Below are 26,710 nucleotides of genomic sequence, written 5' to 3' on the forward strand. Positions count from 1 at the left end.
GAGAGACAAGCAATTATCTTGTTAGATAAATAGCCCAGATGTTTTGAATGAAGCAAGTCTGAAAGACCATATTGTCCATGAGAGGTGACTAAATCAGGTAGACACAGGCTGTATTTGTACAAGATGGACCAAAGTCATGAGGGAGAGAGGGACTTTGGGACTGGTAGTAATGTCAGGAGGTGGTAGGGATGCTCAAACCCCTGGCAATAGGCAAAGAAGTGGAGTTTTCACCTTGAGCCCAGTGCTTTCGCTCCCCTAGCCCACCTGCCTTTGAACTTCCACATCCTCCTACTTTCTCCTCTTTCTCTACCCTCTTTCCCTGTTTACCACTCTTTCAACTTCCGGTTCCTCTTGCTTTGCATGACAAGGACTAGCAGAAGCCCAGGGGCCAGAGTAAAACAAGCACCCAGCTTCTCAGAGAGAGCCCTACTGAATTTATTAAATGCCTTTTTAATAAGACGACCCAGCCCTTCTTTGAGGCTCTGAAAAATGAGTTTTTCAATGAAATTACCTTTTACCCACTTATCAGAAGTTTAACAAAAAATAATGGCCAGCCTTAGGTATTTCAAATAACCCTAAGACAGACACAGTGATGGAATTCAGAGAAGCAGGGGAAAACAAGTGAGCAAGCCATGAGTATCAAAAGCGTTTTAAATCATTCAACACAGGCTAAGAAGCAGGGCACAGGCTCAGCCATTCACCCCGATTAACACAGGGAGGTCGGCTGTCAGCAACTGCTGAAAATTTTGCCACAAACATACAAGTAATTTCTATCTTCTAACCTAGAGGGGAGCTTTTCCATGTATTTGCACCACTGAATGCCAGGTTTTCATTTCGGAGTTGTTTTTGTGGTGTTAAAATTTTTTGTTGGGATTTTCCTCCTCGATTACGATAGTAATAGCTTTTTATTTTATTACAAAAGTAATAACATTTTATTTTAGAATCATCCTCCCAGAAACAACTACTCCCAATATATATTTCCAGTCTTTCTTCTGTGCACATATAGAGATATGTATATTAGATTGGGATCAAACACATCTACTTTCTGTATTCAATTTCTTTTTTACTTTTTCCATGTTTCTATATCATTGGTTTATCACATTACTTTAAAGATTAAATAATATTTCATTATATGACTGTAACATGATCTAGGTAAACAATCCCTTATGGTTTGATATTTAGATCTCTTCCCCATGATTCTGTTTTTATAAATACCAAAATGAAAGCAGAATATTGGATTCTAGAAGTAGGAGGGTAGGGTTCTCTTTGTACAGAATTGTTTTTGTTTCTGTTCATTTGGGATAAATTTCTAGAAGCCTATTTTGTGATGCAAAGTGTATCTACATTCTTAAGGCTTTTAAAATATATTACCCTAAAAGGATACACCAATTTATATTCAAAAGATAAAACATCTGTCCCACCTCTACCATCTAGCAGCTAGAAGTGTTTACAAACTCAGTGTTACCATCCGGAAATCTCACGGGGTTGGGAAGAGAATTAAATAAAATATTTTATATGAAAATACTTTGAAAACTAAAATTGTATTAAAATATATGTTGCCATTATTATCAATTTTTAAACCATCCAAGATGGAAAAGGCATTACCTCCCTCAATCACATATTCCAATGATTAATAGCTCTTTAGAGCATAAAGTTCTTACCAGTTGCCCTCTAAATACAACTACACCACATATATTTCATTTATTCAGAACCATTTATTGAATACCTTCTATGTTTCGAGTTTTGCATTAAGCATGGGAGATATGAAAGAAACACACACAGAGCAATGAGCTACTAGCCTGGGATGGGGTGGGGGTACAGAGAAAGATAGGTCAAAATTCATTATCAGTGCCATGGTAAGGTCAGGTTCTGGGTGTTTTGTAGACAGGGCATGATCCAGCTTTGGAGAACCCAGGGATGTCCATGCCTGAAAGAGGGTAATCTGAAACTTAGCATGAGAAGCAGCCCAGCTTTCTGTTGGGGGACAATGTGGCAATTCCTATTGTTTCTGAAACAGTATGGAGAAATCACATTTTCCTGGCAGCTATATTCCTGCATAGAAAGACAGCAATTTTTGTGGGAAAAAGACTTTAACAGGCCACATGGTGGGAAGGCTAAGATCCCCCATGGGGTTGACTTTGAGGAACACTAGATGGTTACCATGTCTCTAGAAATGAGCCTGCCATTGGTGAGTGAGATATGCAAGCTGATGCTGATTGAAGGATTGCTTGGGACTATAGAGAGAATTTTATTTTATTTTAGAGGGGATTTTAGAGAGGTGTGAGGAAAGATAAAGGGGCAAGATATGACAACTGATAAGGGAGGAACTTTGAGGGCAAATACAAAGATGCTTAATAAGGAATTTTGCCAAGTGTCTGCTATGAAATGTTCTATAGAGCCCCTCACTCCTGTCTACTCACAATATCCTTGCTCTTATTTTTTTTTATTATACTTTAAGTTTGAGGGTACATGTGCACAATGTGCAGGTTTGTTACATATGTATACATGTGCCATGTTGGTGTGCTGCACCCATTAACCCATCATTTACATTAGGTATATCTCCTAATGCTATCACCCCCTACCCCCATCCAATGACAGGCCCTGGTGTGTGATGTTCCCCACCCTGTGTCCAAGTGTTCTCATTGTTCAAATCCCACCTGTGAGTGAGAACATGCAGTGTTTGGTTTTCTGTCCTTGTGATAGTTTGCTCAGAGTGATGGTTTCCAGCTTCATCCATGTCCCTACAAAGGACATGAACTCATCCTTTTTTATGGCTGCATAGTATTCCATGGTTTATATGTGCCACATTTTCTTAATCCAGTCTATCACTGATGGACATTTGGGTTGGCTCCAAGCCTTTGCTATTGTGAATAGTGCCGCAATAAACATATGTGTGCATGTGTCTTTATAGCAGCATCATTTATAATCCCTTGGGTATATACGCAGTAATGGGATGGCTGGGTCAAACGGTATTTCCAGTTCTAGATCCTTGAGGAATCGCCACGCTGTCTTCCACAATGGTTGAACTAGTTTACAGTCCCACCAACAGTGTAAAAGTGTTCCTATTTCTCCACATCCTCTCCAGCACCTGTTGTTTCCTGGCTTTTTAATGATTGCTATTCTAACTGGTGTGAGATGGTATCTCATTGTGGTTTTGATTTGCATTTCTCTGATGGCCAGTGATGATGAGCATTTTTTCATGTGTCTGTTGGCTGCATAAATGTCTTCTTTTGAGAAGTGTCTGTTCATATCCTTCACCAACTTTTTGATGGGGTTGTTTGATTTTTTCTTGTAAATTTGTTTAAGTTCTTTGTAGATTCTGGATATTAGCCCTTTGTCAGATGGGTAGATTGTAAAAATTTTCTCGCATTCTGTAGGTTGCCAGTTCACTCTGATGGTGGTTTCTTTTGCTGGGCAGAAGTTCTTTAGTTTAATTAGATCCCATTTGTCAATTTTGGCTTTTGTTGCCATTGCTTTTGGTGTGTTAGTCATGAAGTCCTTGCCCATGCCTGTGTCCTGAATGGTATTGCCTAGATTTTCTTCTAGGGTTTTTATGGTTTTAGGTCTAACATTTAAGTCTTTAATCCATCTTGAGTTAATTTTTGTATAAGGTGTAAGGAAGGGATCCAGTTTCAACTTTCTACATATGGCTAGCCAGTTTCCCCAGCACCATTTATTAAATAGAGAATCCTTTCCCCAGTTCTTGTTTTTGTCAGGTTTGTCAAAGATCAGATGGTTGTAGATACGTGGTATTATTTCTGAGGGCTCTGTTCTGTTCCATTGGTCTGTATCTCTGTTTTGGTTCTAGTACCATGCTGTTTTGGTTACTGTAGCCTTGTAGTATAGTTTGAAGTCAGGCAGCATGATGCCTCCAGCTTTGTTCTTTTGGCTTAGGATTGTCTTGGCAATGTGGGATCTTTTTTGTTCCTTATGAAATTTAAAGTAGATTTTTCCAATTCTGTGAAGAAAGTCATTGGTAGCTTGATGGGGATGGCATTGAATCTAGAAATTACTTTGGGCAGTATGGCCATTTTCACGATGTTGATTATTCCTATCTATGAGCATGGAATGTTCTTCCATTTGTTTATATCCTCTTTTATTTCATTGAGCAGTGGTTTGTAGTTCTCCTTGAAGATGTCCTTCACATCCCTTGTAAGTTGGATTCCTAGATATTTTATTCTCTTTGAAGCAATTGTGAATGAGAGTTCACTCATGATTTGGCTTTCTGTTTATCTCTTATTGGTGTATAGGAATGCTTGTGATTTTTGCACATTGATTTTGTATCCTGAGACTTTGCTGAAGTTGCTTATCAGCTTTTGGGCTGAGACGATGGGGTTTTCTAAATGTGCAATCATGTCATCTGCAAAGAGGGACAATTTGACTTCCTCTTTTCCTAATTGAATACCCTTTATTTCTTTCTCCTGCCTGATTGCCCTGGCCAGAACTTCCAATACTGTGTTGAATAGGAGTGGTGAGAGACGGCATCCCTGTCTTGTGCCAGTTTTCAAAGGGGATGCTTCCAGTTTTTGCCCATTTAGTATGATATTGGCTGTGGGTTTGTCATAAATAGCTCTTCTTTTTTTGAGATATGTTTCATCAATACCTAGTTTATTGAGAGTTTTTAGCATGAAGGGGTGTTGAATTTTGTCAAAGGCCTTTTCTGCATCTATTGAGATAATCATGTGGTTTTTGTTGTTGGTTCTGTTTATATGCGGGATTACGTTTATTGATTTGTGTATGTTGGACCAGCCTTGCATCCCAGGGATGAAGCCAACTTGATTGTGGTGGATAAGCTTTTTGATGTGCTGCTGGATTCAGTTTGCCAGTGTTTTATTGAAGATTTTTGCATCGATGTTCATCAAGGATATTGGTCTAAAATTCTCTTTTTTTGTTGTGTCTCTGCCAGGATTTGGTATCAGGATGATGCTGGCCTCAGGAAATGAGTTAGGGAGGATTCCCTCTTTTTCTATTGATTGGAATAGTTTAGAAGGAATGGTATCAGCTCTTCTTTGCACCTCTGGTAGACTCGGCTGTGAATCCGTCTGCTCCTGGACTTTTTTTGCTTGGTAGGCTATTAATTATTGCCTCAATTTCAGAGCCTGTTATTGGTCTATTCAGGGATTCAACTTCTTCCTGGTTTAGTCTTGGGAGGGTGTGTGTTTCCAGGAATTTATTCATTTCTTCTAGATTTTCTAGTTTATTTGCATAGAGGTGTTTATAGTATTCTCTGATGGTAGTTTCTATTTCTGTGGGATTCGTAGTGATATCCCTTTATCATTTTTTATTGCATCTATTTGATTTTTCCCTCTTTTCTTCTTTATTAGTCTTGCTAGTGGTCTATCAATGTTGTTGATCTTTTCAAAAAACCAGCTCCTGGATTCATTGATTTTTTGAAGAGTTTTTTGTGTCTCTATCTCCTTCAGTTCTGCTCTGATCTTAGTTATTTCTTGCCTTCTGCTAGCTTTTGAATGTGTTTGCTCTTGCTTCTCTAGTTCTTTTAATTGTGATGTTAGGGTGTCGATTTTAGATCTTTCCTGCTTTCTCTTGTGGGCATTTAGTGCTATAAATTTCCCTCTACACACTGCTTTAAATGTGTCCCAGAGATTCTGGTATGTTGTGTCTTTGTTCTCATTGGTTTCAAAGAACATCTTTCTTTCTGTCTTCATTTACTTATTTACCCAGTAGTGATTCAGGAGCAGGTTGTTCAGTTTCCATGTAGTTGTGCGGTTTTGAGTGAGTTTCTTAATCCTGGGTTCTAATTTGATTGCACTGTGGTCTGAGAGACAGTTTGTTATAATTTCTGTTCTTTTACATTTGCTGAGGAGAGCTTTACTTCCAACTATGTGGTCAATTTTGGAATAAGTGCGATGTGGTGCTGAGAAGAATGTATATTCTGTTGATTTGGGGTGGAGAGTTCTGTAATGTCTATTAGGTCCACTTGGTGCAGAGCTGAGTTCAAGTCTTGAATATCCTTGTTAACTTTCTGTGTCATCAATCTGTCTAATGTTGACAATGGGGTGTTAAAGTCTCCCAATATTATTATGTGGGAGTATAAGTCTCCTTGCAGGTCTCTAAGGACTTGCTTTATGAATCTGGGTGCTCCTGTATTGGGTGCATGTATATTTAGGATAGTAGCTCTTCTTGTTGAATTGATCCCTTTACCATTATGTAATGGCCTTCTTTGTCTCTTTTGATCTTTGTTGGTTTAAAGTCTGTTTTCTCAGAGAGTAGGATTACAACTCCTGCTTTTCTTTGTTTTCCATTTGCTTGGTAGATCTTCCTCCATCCCTTTATTTTGAGCCTATGTGTGTCTCTGCATGCGAAGTGGGTCTCCTGAATACAGCACACTTATGGGTCTTGACTCTTTATCCAATTTGCCAGCCTGTGTCTTTTAATTGGAGCATTTAGCCCATTTACATTTAAGGATAATATTGTTATGTGTGAATTTGATCCTGTCATTATGATGTTAGCTGGTTATTTTGCTCATTAGTTGATGCAGTTTCTTCCTAGCATTGATGGTCTTTACAATTTGGCGTGTTTTTGCAGTGGCTGGTACCAGTTGTTCCTTCCCATGTTTAGTGCTTCCTTCAGGAGCTCTTGTAAGGCAGGCCTGGTGGTGACAAAATCTCTCAGCACTTGCTTGTCTGTAAAGGATTTTATTTCTCCTTCACTTATGAAGCTTAGTTTGGCTGGATATGAAATTCTGGGTTTAAAATTATTTTCCTTAAGAATGTTGAATATTGGCCCCCACTCTCTTCTGGCTTGTAGAGTTTCTGCCAAGAGATCCACTGTTAGTCTGATGGGCTTCCCTTTGTGGGTAACCCAACCTTTCTCTCTGGCTTCCCGTAACGTTTTTTCCTTCATTTCAACTTTGGTGAATCTGACAATTATGTGTCTTAGAGTTGCTCTTCTCGAGGAGTATCTTTGTGGCGTTCTCTGTATTTCCTGAATTTGAATGTTGGCCTGCCTTGCTAGGTTGGGGAAGTACTCCTGGATAATATCCTGCAGAGTGTTTTCCAACTTGGTTCCATTCTCCTTGTCACTTTCAGGTACACCAATCAGACATAGATTTGGTCTTTTCACATAGTCCCATATTTCTTGGAGACTTTGTTTCTTTTTACTCTTTTTTTCTCTAAACTTCTCTTCTCACTTCATTTCATTCATTTGATCTTCAGTCACTGATACCCTTTCTTCCACTTGATCAAATCAGCTACTGAAGCTTGTGCATGTGTCACATAGTTCTCGTGCCACGGTTTTCAGCTTCATCAGGTCATTTAAGTCTTCTCTACACTGTTTATTCTAGTTAGCCATTCATCTAATCTTTTTCAAGGTTTTTAGCTTCTTTGCAATGGGTTTGAACATCCTCCTTTAGCTCAGAGAAGTTTGTTATTGCCAATCGTCTGAAGCCTACTTTTGTCAACTCGTGAACATCATTCTCTGTCCATCTTTGTTCTATTGCTGGTGAGGAGCTGCATTCCTTTGGAGGAGAAGAGGTGCTCTGATTTTTAGAATTTTCAGCTTTTCTGCTCTGGTTTCTCCCCATCTTTGTGATTTTATCTACCTTTGGTCTTTGATGATGGTGATGTACAGATGGAGTTTTGGTGAGAATGTCTTTCTGTTTGTTAGTTTTCCTTCTAACAGTCAGGACCCTCAGCTGCAGGTCTCTTGGAGTTTGCTGGAGGTCCACTCCAGAACCTGTTTGCCTGAGTATCACCAGCAGAGGCTGCAGAACAGCAAATATTGCAGAACAGCAAATGTTGCTGCCTGATCCTTCCTCTGGAAACTTCGTCTCAGAGGGGCACCTGGGTGTATGAGGTGTCAGTCGGCCCCTACTGGGAGGTGTCTCCTAGTTAGGCTACTCGGGGGTCAGGGACCCACTTGAGGAGGCAGTCTGTCTGTTCTCCGATCTCAAATTCCGCAGTGGGAGAACCACTACTTTCTTCAAAGCTGTCAGACAGGAACATTTGAGTCTGCAGAAGTTTCTGCTGCCTTTTGTTTGCTATGCCCTGCCCCCAGTGGTGGAGTATCCAGAGACAGGCAGGCGTCCTTGAGCTCGGTGGGCTCCACCCAGTTCGAACTTCCTGGCCTCTTTGTTTACCTAGTCAAACCTCAGCAATGGTGGACACCCCTTCCCCACCCTTGCTGCCACCTTGCAGTTGGATCTCAGACTGCTGTGCTAGCAGTGAGCAAGGCTCCGTGGGCATAGGACCCTCTGAGTCGGGGCAGGATATAATCTCCTGGTTTGCCATTTGCTAAGACCATTGGAAAAGTGCAGTATTAGAGTGGGAGTGTCCTGATTTTCCAGGTACTCTGTCACGGCTTCCCTTGGCTAGTAAAGGGAATTTCCCGACCCCTTGCACTTCCCGGGTGAGGTGATGCTCCCCCCTGCTTCCACTGACACTCCGTGGGCTGCACCCACTGTCCAACAAGCCCCAGTGAGATGAACCCGGTACCTCAGTTGGAAATGCAGAAATCACCCGTCTTCTGCATTACTCACGCTGGGAGCTGTGGACTGGAGCTGTTCCTATTTGGCCATCTTGGAACCCCTATCCTTGCTCTTATTAATACCTCAAGTGACATACAGTTCAGTGTGCCCTACATGTGGACGGAGGGTGAGAGTGAAGGCTGCCATTTAGAGGCAGTCCTGCTGGTTACTCATCCTTCATTCTGTAAGGAGCTAAGTGCTACTGTGTTCTCAGAACGTTTGTGCTAAGCAGGAAACCCCTGTTTTGAACTGTACGGGATATAAAAGTGAACACAATCTACTGCTCTCCCCATACTGACCCACTAGCCTTACTTGGGCTCTGTTCGCCTGGGCACATGCACTTATACAGCTTTAAAAAAAAAGGAAAATATTATAATAGGATCTTTTAGGCAATCAAAGACATTCAAAAACACATTCAGATGTTTGTCAGGCCTTCTGCTTAGGCACACCCATGAAAGCATCCCAAGCCATTTATATTTTGACTTGCAAATAAACTGGCAATTGCTATAATTGAGAGTATTGGCAAAGCATCAAACTTCCCTTCCAAATTCTATTGTTCTTATGGTAATATTAATTTCTGTCTCCCAAACTGAGTGTAGAGGCATGGATATGTGACAATAGGATGTTTTCTAGGCCAAGGATGAAAAACCATCATGGGTAAACTACTAAGAAGAGTGTTTACACAGATAAAAAGAAATTGACTAACATTTTGAGTTTTGACTTCCCAATCTCTTTTTTTAAACATTAATGATTTCAGAGAGGAATGTTTGGAAGACACACCATTGATTATATGCTGTACAAAGTGATGCTCTTTTTATTGTAAAGCAGTGAGTCAATGAAGATTTACTGGGATCTGCCAAGCCAATATCCTAGTGGCCAAACGTGCAGACATTTGCAGAAGCCCACTCTACTTCCATTGGCCCAGGAAGCCTAGCAACCAACGGGGAGTTAGTTGTACCCTTTGCTGATATGCACTAGTGGCATGGAGGACTTATTAAGAAATAGAGAGAGCCTTTTATAATTGACAATAGTGCTTGCCTTTTAAGATGTTAAACATACTATACCATATTTTTCTAAGTTCAGTAGGCTTACTTTGGGACACAGAAATGCATCACTATTTAAAACTCACCTATCTAGCAACCTTAACTATCTGGAACATATATGAGATCCAGGAAGCAAGGTAAATAGGTTTTTGAGCAAAATAGATATAACAAAATCTATTTACCTACAGGTTTGGTAGGAAATTCCTTCAGTCATCACTCAGAACCTAGTTATTCTTATTTGAAACCACCTTAATTTTCTAAAATTTAGTTATTGGGTTTTTTAATTCACATCAGATCAGAAGCAACAATAGAGTGGAAGGGGCTAGAAGAAACTATCTTGAGTGATCTAGAAGGGAGTCAGCTAACAAAAGTGAGAACTATTAGCTGTTAAATTGAATGTAAAGAAAAAGACATTAAAAAAGAAAAAAGCCGGGCGTGGCAGCTCACGCCTGTAATCCCAGAACTTTGGGAGGCCGAGGCAGGTGGATCACCTGAGGTCAGGAGTTCGAGACCAGCCTGACCAATATGGTGAAACCCCATCTCTACTAAAAACACAAAAATTAGCTGAGCATGGTAGTGTGTGCCTGTAGTCCCAGCTACTTGGGAGGCTAAGACAGGAGAATTTCTTGAACCCGGGCGGTGGAGGTTGCAGTGAGCCAAGATTGGGCCACTGCACTCCAGCCTGGGCAACAGAGCAAGACTCCATCAAAGAAAGAAAAGAAAAGAGAGGAGAGGAGACGGGACGGGACGGGACGGGACAGGAAAGGAAAGAAAAGAAAAGGGGAAAGAAAAGAAAAGGAAAAAGAAAAGAAAGAGAAAAAGACACTGAAAAGGAAAGGAGAGAGGAGAGATGGGCAAAAGGATGGAGCGAGGGAAGGAGGCTATAAAAAGAAGACTCAGAAACTTAAAATGCTCAAGTCCTAGGCATTTGATTTTGGCAACAAGCCCTTGATCTCTAGGAGCAGCTGAGCACATCCTATATCCACCATATCACACCATAATTTTTATGTTCATAAATGACCCCAGTACTCCATAAAAAGTTTCAAATAGGAAGTCAGAGAAGCGCCTCATTTTTAGAAGTGTGCACCCAATAGATTAAAAGTTTGGCCGGGCGTGGTGGCTCATGTCTGTAATCACGGCACTTTGGGAGGCTGAGGCGGGTAGATCACGAGGTCAAGAGATGGAGACCATCCCGGCCAACAGGGTGAAACCCTGTCTCTACTAAAAAAACAAAAAAATTAAGTGGGCATGGTGGCATGCACCTGTAATCCCAGCTACTCCAGAGACTGAGGCAGGAGAATCATTTGAACCTGGGAGGCAAAGGTTACAGTAAGCCGAGATCGCGCCACTGTACTCCAGCCTGGGTGACAGAGCAAGAGTCCATCTAAAAATATATATATATATATAATATATAAAACATATATGTAACATATATGTTATATATATGTTTTAAATATTATATATATGTTTTATATGTATATATGTTATATATGTTTTATATATGTTATATATATGTTTTATATTTATATATATATATAAGTTTTCATTCCTGAAAGGGTGTGTTTTAGATATTTAGACATGATGATGCCAGAAAAATATGTTTTAATTGTGTGCATTTATGAAGGAAAAGGAAGAATGGGCTGAGAATTATTATTGCCTTGCTAGTTGAAGATTTCACAATGGAGGTTGTCCCAGTTCTTGAAGTCTCCACATTTCCTTGATTTCTGATATTGCGATTTTTATTCACTTCAGCTACTAACCCAACCACCTCGCAGCCACATCTCAGTGGGCTTCATCATCCATCTGCCCTTGAGTTCAAATTAATGCACACAAAGAGGTTACTGGAGGAATCAAGAAGGTCTCAGAACCTATCCCTTAGGAATATGGAGAGCCTATTGATTAATGGAAAAGAGTTGCACAACTCAAGGCCAAGTGCTGTTTCCGTGGATCTGTACATGAGAATAGTGCATTCTATATGACTTTATAAAAATAGTCACCCAACAGGTGTTGTTGAACACCTGTAGACATGTTTACAGGTGACAGTGTAGGGGGCTGAATATGTAGATGAAGCCAAACTGAGATTGTTCTGGAACTTTGATGATGGTATTCCAGACGGGACAATGGCAGTGGGTCAGGTGTTGGAGGCTTCCGTCTTAATCACTGCTCTTCTACTTGGTTAAATGTAGTAGTTACCATCTACAGTAGGCTGTACTGGTTGTCTCTGGATTGTCCCTAGATTTGCCCAACTAAATAAAGCTGGCCATTATAACACCCAGCCTCTTAGCTCAGAGCACAACAGCCAAAGGTTTATTTCTCACCCATGTGACAGTTTGCTGGGGGTCAGCATGAACTCAAGAGCCTTTCATCTGTTGGCTGTACTGAGCTTTTAGGACCTCACAGTCCTCAATTTCATCTTCTTCAGGCCAGTAATGGAGGAGAGAGAAATAGAGGGGGGAATATGTAAAAAGCTTTAAAGACCAGGACTAGGCTAGAAGTACAGTCATGCATCGCTTGACAATGGGGATACTTTTTGAGAAATGCATCCTTAGGTTATCTTGTTGTTGCTTGAACATCATAAAGTGTACTTACACAAACCTAGATGGGATAATCTGCTGCACACCTAGGCTATATGGGATAGCCTATTGCTCCTAGGCTACAATCGTATACAACATTTTACTTTACCGAATACTACATGCAATTGTAACACAATGGTAAGTATTTGTGTATCTAAACATAGGAAAGGTATAGTAAAAACACAGTATAAAAGATTTTTTAAAATGGTACACCTGTATAGGGTACTTACCATGAATAAAGCTTGCAGGACTGGGAGTTGCTTTGGGTGAGTCAGTGAATGAGTGGCGACTGAATGTGAAGCCCTGGGTCATTACTGTACACTACTGTGGACTTTATATACACTGTACACTTAAGCTACACCAAATTTTTTTTAAATTTTTTTCTTCAGTAATCAATTAACCTTAGCTTGCTGTAACTTAACTTTATAAACTTTCTTAAACTCATTTTGACTTTTTTTTTTTTTTTTTTGAGACAGAGTCTCACCCTGTCGCCCAGGCTGCAGTGCAATGGCTCGCTGCAAATCTCGGCTCACTGCAAACTCCGCCTCCCAGGTTCAAATGATTCTCCTGCCCCAGCCTCCCAAGTAGCTGGGATTACAGATGCCAGCCACCAGGCCCAGCTAATTTTTTTGTAGTTTTAGTGGAGACGGGGTTTCACCATGTTGGCCAGGCTAGTCTCAAACTCCTGACCTCATGATCTGCCCGCTTCAGCCTCCCAAAGTGCCGGGATTACAGGCGTGAGCCACCGTGCCTGGCCTTGACTATTTTGTAATAATACTTGGCTTAAAACACAAACACATTGTTCAGCTGTACAAAAACATTTTCCTTCTTTATATGCTTATACTATAAACTTTTTTCTATTTTTAAAAGTTTTTTTGTTTTACTTTTTAAACTTTTTCATTAAAAACTAAGACACAAACACTCACATTAGCCTATAACCACATAGCGTCTGGATCATCCCTATTGCTGTCTTTCACCTCCACATCTTGTCCCACTTGAAGTTCTTCAAGGATAATAGCATGCACGGAGCTGTCATCTCATGACAACAATGCCTTCTGGAATACCTCCTGAAGGATCTGCCTGAGGCTATGTTACAGTTAACTTTTTTTTATAAGTAGAAGGAGTACACTGTAAAATAACAATAAAAAGTATAGTATAGTAAATACACAAACCAGTAACATAGTTATTATCAAGTATATATACTGCACATAATTGTATGTGCTCTACTTTTATACGACTAGCAGTTCAGTAGATTTGTTTACACCAGTGTCACCACAAACATGGCGTAAAGCATTACGTTACGATGTTAGAATGGCCCTGACATCACTAGGCAATAGGAACTTTTCAGCTCCATTGTCATCTTATAGGACCACCACCATATATGCAGTCTATAGCGGGCAAAGTTTGTCATTCAGTGCGTTACTGTGTATTATTTCTACCCACTTTCAGAGGCCACCACTTCATCACCTGGCCTCATCTAACGACAGGGGAAGCAATGAAGTAACTTTAACTGTGTGGCCAGAAAGGAAAAGAAAACCAAATTCTGATGGACATCTGATGTTTTTACTATTCTTATGAATGTATTCCAAGGTTCTGAGATGGTAGGGAAAGCAGGAATCAGAGTGGGAAAATACATTTAGCAATGTTCTTGAGAGTTTCTTCTTAGACTTCTCAGTGTTCTCAGTTGTGCCCATCCTCAAGCTCCAAAGATTCTCCCACAAGGCATTTGGCCAAGGCACTTCATTTTTCCAGGCCTCAGTTTCCCCATGTGTTAAAGTGAGGGGTTGAATTAGAATACCTTTCAAGTCTTTGGGCCCCTTAAAGATCCAAAATCCCATGATTCTATAATGATTCTGTATGATTCCCCTGATGTTCCCTTCCCCCTGAGACAAATAAGCAGTGCCAGTATGCCAATAATTTATGTTTTATTTTAATTTTCCTTCTCACCTTCAAAGCTTGAGTTTCTAGATATTAATATATAACAATAGACAAAGTTGTTATGAATACAGTAGTGACTTTTATGGCAAAGTAAAGTTATTTTGTGTTTGGATGAACAGCACATTCACACACGTATATAATATACACAGAGCTCCATCTGTGAAAAAATAATCTTGTTTTAAGTCTTGCAAAACTTATGTCCTCCTCCTACTCTTGCCCTGTATTAGTTTTGCAATTAGTAACAAACAAACAACCGTGACATCTCTGTGGCTTAGAACAACATTTACTCTCCGCTCACTTTACATGGGGACTGTGAGTCAGCAGCAGATTGGCTGTGGCTCTGCTAGAATTGGCTGGGTTCAGCTGGGCTCTCAGTGGGGTTCCACCTGTCTTCTCATTTTAAAACCCAAACTAAGGGTATAGACACTATCTGTGACATCCTAAGGGCAGTGGAGAACAAAAGCAAGGAGACCTAAGACAAACCATCCAGTTGCATTTAAGCTTCAGGTTAAACACGGCAAAAAACATCACGACCATTCACATCCCCTGGGCCATAGCTTTTCACATGGCCAAGTCCAAAGTGATTGAGGTGGGATATGTACTCCTCTCACAGAATGCACAAGTACCTCCCATGACAGTGGGTAGGAATATGCAATCCTATGGCTGGGAGGAAGCAAATAGTTGGGGACAATAACCCAACAGATCACACCCCCAATGCCTCTATCTAAGTTCTAAATACAACATTTCCCGTAGAGAGGAAGCCACTCTGCCTCCTCCACTGCATCTTCCTTTCCTGCCCCTCTCAGCTTGAGCTCAGGCTCTAAAACTTGAGCGTGATAAGAATCATCTAAGTGCTTGTTAAAAATCCCCTTCCTAGGGCCCCCCTTTCCAAAGATCTTGACACATATGATCTGAAGTAGGCAGTGGTGCCCAGGCATGATGCCCCAGGAATACCTACTGCTATTGAAGAGCTCTTCCCGGTTCCCACAGCCTTCAGCATCAGACCTGCCTTTGGATTGGGGGAGCATGCTGAGTGAGCCATTATTAGGAAGAGGGCTGCCTTAGAAGACTCAGAATCTACAACCCCAAGGTCCTCTGACCTGTCCCCACTCCTCACAGCCAGCATGGATTTTGTACATCTGGAGCTCCTTGAAGGAGGGTCATTGCACGTTTGAAAGTGTGATAGTTAGCACAGACCCCAGAGATCAAATCCTGAGTTCCTCTTCCTCCATAACCAACTCACTAGCTGTGTGACCTTGGACAACTCACTAGCTGTGTGACCTTGGACAACTCACAGACCGTCTCTGGGCCTCAGTGTCCTCATCTGTTAGAAAGGAATAATAATAATACCTACACCTCAGGCTTCTTGTGAGGGTGAAGCGAGTTAACAAAACAGTGCCTGGCATGCAGTGGATCACATATAAACATTTCATGTGTGATATTATACATGTTTTTATATATTTATAAGTGTATTCTATACAAGGGTTTGCTGATTTTATTGGCACACAGGTCTGAGAACATGGGAGGCTTGTGAGATAAAGTTGCCTCCTATTGGAGGTGTTATATGGGGAGCATGCTGAGTCAGCTGTTATCAGGAGGAAGGCTGCCTTAGAGGACTCAGAGAATTTACGTGTCAGGTGATAGCACGTAAGTCAGTGGTTTTCAACCCCAGCTTTAATTTAGAATCATCTAGAAAGGTTTTTTAAAAAATGCCCATGTCCTTCCAAGCCGGCTCAATTCTGAGCCAATTAGTGAGAATGTCCAGGGACAAAACAAAGAAATGAAAAATTTTAAGGCCGGGCACAGTGGCTCACGCCTGTAATCCCAGCACTTTGGGAGGTTGAGGTGGGCAGATCACTTGAGACCAGGAGTTCAAGACCAGCCTGGCCAACATGGTAAAGCCCATCTCTACTGAAAATACAAAAATTAGCCAGGCGTGATGGTGCAGATCTGTAATCTCAGCTACTCTGGTGACTAAGGCAGGAGAATCACTTGAACCTGGGAGGCAGAGGCTGCAGTGAGCTGAAATCATGTCACTGCACTCCTGCCTGGGTGTCAGAACAAGATTCTGTCTCAAAAAAAAAAAAAAAGAAAGTAAAGAAAAGAAATTTTAAGACACTCCTTGGACTGTAATGGGAATCCTGGATTAGAAACCACTGATGTCTATAGAACAGCTCTGTAAACTGCAAAACATAATGTATGATTTATGGGTGTTTTTTGATTGTTAGTAACTGATTGATGATCTCATGAGGGACTAGTTCCTCTGAAAATCAGGCCAACGTGGATTTTCCACCATCTGTCCTACATGTGTACTGGCTGGGGGAAATTGAAACTCATCCAATTCCTATTCTTGCCTTTAAGCCAAAAAGACTGCTCGAAAACAAGCCTCCCTGGGATAAAAGATGTTGCTAGGATGAGGAAGCTGTAGTGAGTGAGTGGAGTTAATGTGATTAGATTTGGAAGCAATACTTCCAGCCATGGGGAAGCATCGGTGTTCTGTGTTATTAAAGTGACTCCAGTGCAAAGGCACATATATCGTATTGGAGTAATTTGCCCTGACTAGGTTAGAAGCCAGGAGATGGTTCTTCATAGGTATTCCTGAGTGGCCCAAGGTCTAAGTCAGCTCTCGTTTAGACAAATCCTATCTCTGCTGATCATCTACCTCTTACCAAATGCAGCCATCACCATGCACAGCACATGCGCTCCTCTTGATGATCTTCACAGAGTGCAGAGTCTTCAGGAAGTTCTTTCCTCAGTGGAACCTTTGGGATTTCTAGGAGAGGGGCAGGGGAATATCTGGAATCAGAGGTGAACACTTTACAGAAGCCTCTAAACTACTTCTAATTACGTTCACCTGACTAAACTGCCAGGTGATAAACATTTTATATAAAAGTAATTCACTATGGAAAGTTCTGGATGTTTTCCCCAATGGGTACCTCAAAACAGGGTACAAGATGGAAACCTGCTCAAGAAACAGCAAAATGTAAACTGGATAATGGTGATGATAAAAAAAATAATAATGAATGACCACACGAGCAAGTGTTCTCTTGTGAACTTTCACAGACAAATGCATAGATATGCTGCCTGGACTATGGGCAGATAAACATTCATTGTGGGCACATGTTTGTGTGAAGCTAATTATTGGCAGAGCAAGAACAGCTGGAACTTTCATCTCCCCACCTGCAGGCCAGGGTTCTCTTGGCACTATATCCCCAGTTTTTAATGTCTTCCTGAAAGAGCGGCTGCCATGTTGTCCTTAAAACTTCTTTAGATTCCCCTGTCAAATACTGAAAACTATGCTGGCTGTAAGTCTAGTGTTTGAAATACCAGTGTGGGACCAGTCTTCCTATATGCAGAGTTTTGTCCCATGTCTTAGAATCTTTTTCTGTTTTCTTCACCTTTTGGGCTTCATTTATTCACAATCATTGACTGTTGACATTGGGCAGAGCTTGTATAACAGTCTTAATCTTTAGCCTGGTATGTAATAGCTAATCCCTGCTGTTCCTCTTCCCGCCCTGAGCACATTATGTCCTTTACTTTCCAGATTAAGTGTTGGCATTCTGTACTGGAAAGAAAACTCCAACTTCTTGCCACGTGCAGTGGCTCATGCCTGTAATCACAGACCTTTGGGAGGCCAAGGCGGGTAAATTTCCTGAGCTCAGGAGTTTGAGACCAGCCTGGGCAACATGGCAAAACCCCATCACTGCAGAATATACAAAAATTAGCTGGGTGTTGGTGGCTCGTGCCTCTAGTCCCCACTACTCAGGAGGCTGAGGTGGGAGAATCACCTGACCCAGGGAGGTCCAGGCTGCAGTGAGCAGTGATCATGCCACTGCACTCCAGCCTGGGCAACAGAACAAGACCCTGTCTCAAAAAAAAAAAAAAAAAAAAAAAAAAAAGCCCAACTCCTGGAAATCAAATGGTACCTGATGTGAGGTTTGCTCCCTGTTATGTTAGCCTCAGGCCATCTAACCCAGGTAGAACAAGGCAGGTAAGGAAACCCAGTGGGCCAAGGACCCCGAAGGAAGCCCTTAACACAATGCCTAATACTGAAAACAACGGATGAATGTATTCAAAATTTGTTTGCAAGAAATGAGACTTTTTGCCTTTTTAGGACAAAAAAACACTTGAAATTTAATTTAGGTTAACAGGAGATATGGCGGGTAGCACAGAGTGATTATGAAATGCACAGGGCTTCCCTGCCATTCGAGTTTTGATCAATCTCAGCAAAACCCAAAGTTTGCCAAAACCTGGAAACAACTCAAATGTCCATCAACACAGTAGAATGAATAAATGAGTTATGGTATTTCATTCAATATAACATGAATGAAAATGAATGAGATGAAATGAAAATGAATTATGTAAAACTACATGTAACAACAAGGATGAATCCTATACCCATGTGAAATGAAAGAAGCCACACACACACACACTCAAGAAATGCATGTTGTATGATCCTATTTATATAAAGTTCAAAGGTAGGTAAAATTAATCTGTACTGTTAGAAGTTGGAAGAATGGTTTCTATCAGGAAGGAGTAGGTAGAGATTGGGAGGAGTTGCAAGTTGGATTTCTGGGGTGCTACTGGTGGTTAATCTCTTGACCTGAGTGGTAACATAGATATATTCTTTTTGTGATACTTCATTGAGCAGAATACAGTCATAAGTGTCGCTTAATGATAGGGCTAAGTTCTGAGAAATGTGTCAAGAGATTTCATTGTTGTACCAACATCATAGAGTATACTTATACAAACCTAGATTGTATAGCCTACTACACACCTAGGCTAGATGACATAGCCTATTGCTCCCAGGCTACAAACCTATACAGCTGTCACAGAACTGAATACTGTAGGCAATTGTTACAGAATGGTAAGTGTTTGTGTATCTAAATGTATCTAAACATAGAAAAAGAACAGTAAACATACAGCATTATAATCTTATGGGACCACCATCATATATATGGTCCATCATTAACTGAAAGGTCATTATGTGGCACATGACTGTACTTACAATTTGTGCATGTCATATGTATGATAGTCTAAAGTTCAAATGTTGGATTGGGCCTTGCTTGATTATCCAGGAACTGAGTTTGCAAGAGCTAAAAAGAACCTCAGAATCCCTGCCTAACAGGGATGGCAGGGTCCATTTCTGGACCCTAATGGTAGGTCCATTTCTGGAGTTAGGAAAACTGAGTCAAAAACCTGAGTAGAAGGTTGCAGCAACAGATACAGCAGGACAGGTTGGGGACTGTACTCAGGGGGATCACCAGATACCAGTCTTGGGAGCAAGTTCCACAGAATGGTAGGGCTGAGATTGCTGGCAGGCAGGATTGGCTTGGGGACTGCATAGGCCAGAACATAAAGGTGAAGTCTAAGAGAGGGTATTGCAGAGGATGAGGGGTTGACAGTGGGGAGTGGTATGTTGGGAGCTCAGATCTGGTTTATTTTTAACTCTCATGAGGCCACACTGCCTCCTCTCCTATGTTATTCCCTTCCTAATGTGGATAGTATGGTCAGCCCAGGCCATGGGAGTGTGGCCCCGATTTTCCATGTAGGGAGACTGGCTCTAGTTTCTCAAAAGCACAAGCTGCTGGACCTTTTTCTCAACTGTTGGCCTACGTGGAAGACACTTGGCTTAATGGAAGGGAGAATGAAGAGAGGCTTTTGGAAAGAGAGGGCCTAAACAGGATCAGCATTGATGCCGAGCAACACAAGGGAGAAGGGACTTTTCTTGGCGTTCATACCACGGTGGGCCACAGCGTGGTGGGAAGGCATATTTGCATATGGTAAGGGGAGGAGCTTAAGGGTAAGAGAGTCTTTGAAGATTGGGAAGCAAGGAAACCAAGGCAGCTAGCCACGGGCAAGGTGTGGGGGCTGCAAACTTGCTACAAACCTGCTCTTCAGATCCACCACTTGCATTTTTAACCCTCAGTCAAAACCAAGGAGCTGCTGAGGAGTGATGCCTAAGACGATAGTCCCCAGGATGTGTGGGGCTGACTTTTTGCTAACTGAACTGCAAATATTTGGAGCCATTTGCTGCTATAACATCTTAAAAAGATGAGGACCTTCATTGGATATTCCAGTCCCAATTGGGAGAGAATAAGAAGGGCCACGCCTGCCCTCGATCAAGATCTTGAGTGCAATGCAGGGTGGACTCAGAGAGACAAAAACCTAATTTATCCCCAGCTTAGTGTCTGCCAGCCATAAAAAGAAAAAAAAAGGTCGGTGGATAAACAAGAGATGTGCCTAGTGCTGAGAAGCATCTCCTTGTGTGATCAGAGTTAATTAACATTTAGCATAGCCCCTTTAGGGGTGAGAAGTTGTGATTGTCTTTCTCTAAAGGTTAAATTACCTCCATTGTGTTTGCCTTCCTGGGAAGAAAATGCAGGATGAGTTGGAAAATCATTGTTGAAACACAACCGTGACACCACTGTGAGTATGTCTAATTCCCTGGCATGGGGGTTTTAGGCATTAGAAAGTGCATAATAGTAACTAGATTCCAGGATGTGTCTCAGGAAATCCCAAAGGGAAGCTTTTTTTCATTCATAGAATACTTCCTGAAGACATTATTATAGGAAAACTTTATTTAGGAGAGTTTCTTTGATCCTGTACTAGCACATGAGAACATGTAAGCAGATGACAATATCTAATATCTACTGCTGCCTGACCCACTCTGCTTCCCATCCCAGAGTTTCTTTTGCAAAATGCACGGAGCCCTGCTTCGACAAAGCTCTCTAGATAGCACCCAACCTCACCAGGAAGGTCTGATTTATAGCATGTTGATCTTAAGCATGTTAGTGCAATGCCCAAAAGAGAAAGGAAGTCTCAATAAAGGGATATTATAGAAAGTCTTCAGCCAGTGGATAGACTCTCATCTCTAAGCCAGGCTGAGATCACCAGATCAGCAGGATAAAGAACTATTTGGGGCTATATGTACCTAATGAGGCTGGATTCATGAGATCAACAGTATTTAAGGTCCTTGGGCGTAAGTAGGGCAGTAGCTGAGAAGGCCTCTCTCGGCTCTGGCTCTCCTGCCCCTACTCAGAATGCCACACTCACCCAAGGCTTGATGTTGCTCACTGTGGGTCAGTGGCTGTTGTCTCCACCATCTCTCCCACAGAGGGGGAATAATTGCACCCCCATCACAGACTTTCCACAAGTCAGGATGATCTCTCAGTGGCTCTCAGGTTTCCCAAGTATCTTTCTCCCATGGGCATTTGACTGACAATCTACTAAATCTCTGTACTTCCATTTGCTCATCTGTTAAAACCTGTAGCTGCTCACGGGGCTGTTGTGATGACAAAATGAAATTTACATGATTAAGGTACTTAACTTTCCCCAGTGCCTGCCCATAATAGATGCTCCAGAAGTGTTAGGCATTATTTTAAACCCAGTAGGAGTCTTTAACCACTTGATTTTAATTAGATGACCCTCAGGGGTGAGATGCAGTGGGTGATTTAGAAAGTGCACCCTGGGAGGGCATTTGCTTGGAAGGAATCTTGTAGGAGCAGGTAGAAGGTCCCCAAAAGAACAAAATATGGGTCACCTCACAGGATCCACCACTGGACCGGGATCCTTTACTGAAGCTGGAGCCTCATTATGAAAGAGCTACTTGGCCGGGCACGGTGGCTCACGCCTGTAATCCCAACACTTTGAGAGGCCGAGGCAGGTGGATCACGAGGTCAGGAGAGCGAGACCATCCTGGCTAACACGGTGAAACCCCGTCTCTACTAAAAATATTTTAAAAATTAGCCGGGCATCGTGGGGGGCTCCTTTAGTCCCAGCTACTCGGGAGGCCGAGGCAGGAGAATGGCGTGAATCCAGTAAGTGGAGCTTGCAGTGAGCCCAGATCGCGCCACTGCACTCCAGCCTGGGTGAAAGAGCGAGACTCTGTCTCAAAAAAAAAAAAAAAAAAAAAAAAAAAGAGCTAATTGATGGTACCTGGGTGCCCAAACCTCTACTGTTGCTATCGTTTCTCCATTTCTGAGTACGTCCCACAAGGAGCAGTAGCAAAAGCTGGTCTTTCAGGGGCTCATCAAACACACTCAGACATTTCAAATGTCCCAAGATCGGCAGCTTTGATCCTGAATGTTCTTCCCTTGATTAAAACAACAACAACAACAACAACAACAACAAAATGAAACAATAAAAATTTAAAGAGAAATTTAGGCCGTGCATTTCTAAGAATTTACACTTAGTTCATTAAATCTATTGTTTTCTCAGTTGTTTGAAGTCCAACAAGACTAATGAGCCTTTTTTTCCCAATGTCTTTAAAAATCCTTTTTTCTTACAAGGCCATTTAGAGGCTTTGAACGTTGTTCCAAGGGTAATAATATTAGTATTAATAATAAATTATTCCAAACTCCCAACCCCTGCAGGTTCAGAATTTACTTAATACTCTGAACCCAAGGAATTTAAATTATTACCAGAATTTATTACCTTTTGTTTATGGGGCTTTCCAAACAGGAGAAAGAAACCACGTGGAGGTTCACTAGAGTTCATTGTGTGGTTCGCTTTGCAGTAATGCATATAACCCAGAAGACTTCCAGAACCTTCTCAGCTTGAACCTTCAAAGCCTCCCTAATTTGGTGGAATCAGCATGGTTATGTTGAGATTGTACTGAGGGTACTGACTTTTCAGCCTGGACAATTTTTGGCTGATGGACCAGAGCAAGAGCCCTCGCAGGATTCTCCCATAGGACATACAATCTATGTTACATAAGATGGATGATATATTGTTAGGTGGCTATGGGGTGGAAAGAGAACAATTTTTCTCTGGGGTGTGTGCAAAGGAACTGACTGCCTTGATGCCCCTTGAACTCTCTACCTTGTCATCTGAGGACCTCTGGTGGTGGAAATTTTCCCAGCGTGTGTGAATTGATGTTTCTGTGCCAAGCCATCCAACCCTGTTACATTTTCCTACATTCCTTTCCTCCTATTTTGTCATTCACATTAAGCAAGGAGCAACAATCAGTTGCAAATACCCAGAATAAAGTGGTGGATGTGCCTGACCAGACTGCCATTTCACAAAAGTTACCTTGTACCTTCTCTTCCAGTGAACTTCTGATATATTTCCTGCAGCAAGAGAAGGCAGCCAACATGAAGGAAAATGTGGCATCTGCAACCGTTTTCACTCTGCTACTTTTTCTCAACACCTGCCTTCTGAATGGTAAGTAAGAGACTATCACGCTGTCTTTCATTGCCTGGGGTGTTTGTCAACAGGGTGGAGAGTCCATGCAGTCTTCTTGCAATGCCATTATGAAAAATGAAAATGCTGTGTTATGTGCTGCTGTTAAATTATTTGCAATATTTTGCATTAAAGTTAATGCAGAAAAATTAATGCAATTAATGCAAAATCTTGTCACTGTGCTCTCTGCTTTCTGTCCTCATTTCAGGAGTGTAATGAAAAGCTCTGAAGAAGACAGGACCTGAGTTCTAATCCAGGTCCTGCCAGTTTCTAGCTGTGTGACCTAGAGCCAATTACCTAACTCTCTGGGTTTCCAAATTCTCAAAGTGAGGATAGTGATGTTTCCTCTACTGCAGATGAAATAATGTATATGAAAACTCTTTGAAAAACCATAATGGGATATAAGAGGTTGCTGTTACATGGCAGGAAGCAGGTACAGCTGACTCTATTATCTGTGCTAACAGGAGAAATGAAGTCCACAGCTAAATGAGAGGGTGGGTGCCTGTGACTATACACTTCTGTATGTCAACCCATGTGCATTTCTGGGTGTGCAGACTTCTATATGTACCTGTGTATATATTAACTTTTCTATATGGACCTGATTTCAAATGCCTCTCCGTCTGAACCTGTATGTATATACTTTTATGTATGTCTGTGTGTGTTCTGTGTATATCCGTATGTGCACACTTCTCTGCAGGTACCTGTGTGCATACCAGTATGTACTTCCATGAGTATGCACCTGTGTATATTTTTGTGTGTGTGTGTGGTGTGTGTACTTTTGATGCGGGCTCTGTGTGGGCATGTACATACCTGTATATGTGGTTCCTGTGTGGTTTTCTCCGTGTTTCTGTGCATTGAGAAAGTCCATTAATGTTAACTTGTTCCTCTAATGCAGATGAAGGAAACATTTGTCTAATTAATTTTACAAATCTACCCTCCTCTCTTGAGCTTCCTGAAGGTACTATTAATAAACAGTAAAATAAGAAAGAGAAGCTTTCAGAGAGAGAAAAAGGGGGAAGCAGAGGTCAGAATGACCCACAAGAGAAACTAAATACTCAAGAAATCAATGATCACCCTAATTGGCTTCCGAGTGTGCTCATTATGGAACCATAGGCTTTGAACTTTTTAAATAAACTTTTCTTTCTACTTCACACACTTCTCCCCACTCATGACAAAAGCAAAGCAAAACAAAAACTTGCATTCTTGCTGTAACTCCCAGCAGCACATTATCCTGAATAAATTGTCCCTAGAGGATGAGCAATGTTACAAATATTGGCAGAGCTGACCCGGGCTGGCAAGGACGGGTTTTAGCAGGGCCTGTGAGCAGGAAGGTAGGTGAGTTTCAGCTGACACTACTAGCCTGGTGTCCTGGGCTCCAGCCTGTGTCCCACAACATGCCATTCCACTAAATTCCTCTTTCTGGCCAGCTCTGCCTAGAGAATCCTCTTCCCATGCATTTCTCCTCACTGAGGTCTCCTCCTAACCTGCTGTTTCTGCTCTGGTGCTCAGCTAGAAACTCTGGCCTTGGAGCCTGCATGAGGGGTAGAGGATAAAACAGAGAGAACCCCCGGAGGTGCTGACTCATATCTGAAAGCGCTCCTCTCTGCTCCTGATATCCTAAACTCAATGCTAGGGCATCCAGCTAGACAAAAAAGAGGATCAGCTGAAGTCATGTAGGCGAGCATGGTGGCTTCCCAGCCCCACGGTATCAGGGCAAATTCCCAGGGCTCTGCTGTCCCTCTTTGAACCTGACATCCAAGCAAGAGAAATGGAAGCCCGCTTGCCAAGAGCTTTGGGGATTTGGCAACTAAAAAATTTTACACTCTTGGTGTTATATTTTCACACCACCTCACTGAGACCTTCTAGCATCCAGTCTGAAACTGGGTACAGCTCTTAGATAACAGTGGTTGCTCAGAACCAGGAGAGGAGCTGGCTACTCTCCTACCTCTTACCACACCTCCTACCCCAAAAAGATCCATCAAATTATAGTTTTATAGACCCTATGGGTTTACAAAAGGGCCACACACTCTTGAAGCCCTACGTATCCAAAGGAAGCCCTTTGCAACCTCACCGCGCACACACACACACACACACACACACACACACACACACAAAGGAAAGAGAGGAAAATCTAAGAGAAAAAAAAGGACTAAAAACCAAGATTCAGAAATGGGGATGGGGTGGATGAGGAGACAGACTGTGAGTCTGGGTCACAAGATCAAAGCTGAATCAAATCAAGGAAAAGTGGCCAGGTGCAGTAGCTCATGCCTTTAATCCCAGCAGTTTGGGAGGCCAAGGTGGGCAGAGCACGAGGTCAGGAGTTCAAGACCAGCCTGACCAACATGGTGAAACCCCATTTCTACTAAAAATACAAAAACTTAGCCGGGTGTGGTGGTGTGAACCTGTAATCCCAGCTGCTCAGGAGGCTGAGGCAGAATTGCTTGAACCCAGGAGGTGGAGGTTGCAGTGAGCCAAGATCGCAACACTGCACTCCAGCCTGGGCGATAGAGTGAGACTCCATCTCAAAAAAAAAAAAAAAAAAAAAATCAAGAAAAAGTGAAGGGAAAGGGGAAGGAAAGGAGAAGATGGGGAAAGAGGAAGGAAGGGACGCCCAGATACAGGGAGCTTTAGCGATGTAGTGAACGGACAGAAGATCAGGAACAAGTTGAGTTCATTGTGTGGGGATGGCAGAAAGATAGAGATTGGTGAGCTGAGTGGAGAAGTGCCATAGAGCGGTGTTTTGCCAGAGTGTCTGCGGGTTGCTCATACCTGGGAAGGATTCTTTGTATGGTTCCCTTAGGCTGAGGGAGGGTATCAGCTTTACAGACCTTGTGGGATTACAAAAGGGCCACCACACACTCTTCAACCAATATGTGTCTATCTTGCATTCAAGGCTCATTCTTTGTTGAAATTTTGCAGTTGGTCACTAGGCTATTGTTATCTCCATCTCAAAGTACACAGACACACACACACACACACACACACACACACCAGCAAAATGCTCTCTAAGAGCAATGCCAACATCAGGGCAGCCCACAGAGGAGTGTTGCTGGATGCTGATGCTTGGCATTCCTGAGCATCCACCCTAGGTCTCCTCAGCCTGAGACTTCATCGCTGGCTTCGGTCCATCAATCTGTTTCTGTCACCAGCAGAAGGGTCAAATGGTTAAATGGACCTCAATATTGATGCAGTGGCTTCTGGCTTTTTCTAGGACAATTACCTCCTGGAAAACCTGAGATCTTTAAATGTCGTTCTCCCAATAAGGAAACATTCACCTGCTGGTGGAGGCCTGGGACAGATGGAGGACTTCCTACCAATTATTCACTGACTTACCACAGGGAAGGGTAAGAAGTTCCCTTCTCTCCTATGAAACCCCACATGAGTACTCCCATTCTCCAGGCCAAAGAAACACTGGTTCTGAGTGACAGCATGTCCCTGAATTTACACCAGTAAGGTTCATACCACCGGGGAAAGGGGAGTCTAAGGTC

At 42.1% G+C, this 26,710-nt stretch overlaps 1 protein-coding gene across 5 annotated transcripts in view; it reads left to right on the top strand.

Moving 5' to 3' along the window:
- Nucleotides 1-26,710, top strand: part of PRLR (prolactin receptor) — a 180,944-nt gene that overhangs the window by 116,966 nt on the left and 37,268 nt on the right. For all 5 annotated transcript variants that reach the window (XR_001717767.4, XM_001150064.8, XM_063811324.1 and 2 more), the window contains 2 exons: nucleotides 23,092-23,204; nucleotides 26,434-26,566. Coding sequence is in view for 4 of the 5 variants with exons in the window: in XM_001150064.8 (XP_001150064.2) it covers nucleotides 23,135-23,204; nucleotides 26,434-26,566 (203 nt within the window). In the remaining variant the exon portion in view is untranslated. The remainder of the gene's footprint in view (nucleotides 1-23,091; nucleotides 23,205-26,433; nucleotides 26,567-26,710) is intronic.

The sequence above is a fragment of the Pan troglodytes genome, chromosome 4 (assembly GCF_028858775.2).
Source record: "Pan troglodytes isolate AG18354 chromosome 4, NHGRI_mPanTro3-v2.0_pri, whole genome shotgun sequence".
In the NCBI taxonomy this organism is placed as follows: Eukaryota; Metazoa; Chordata; class Mammalia; order Primates; family Hominidae; genus Pan; species Pan troglodytes.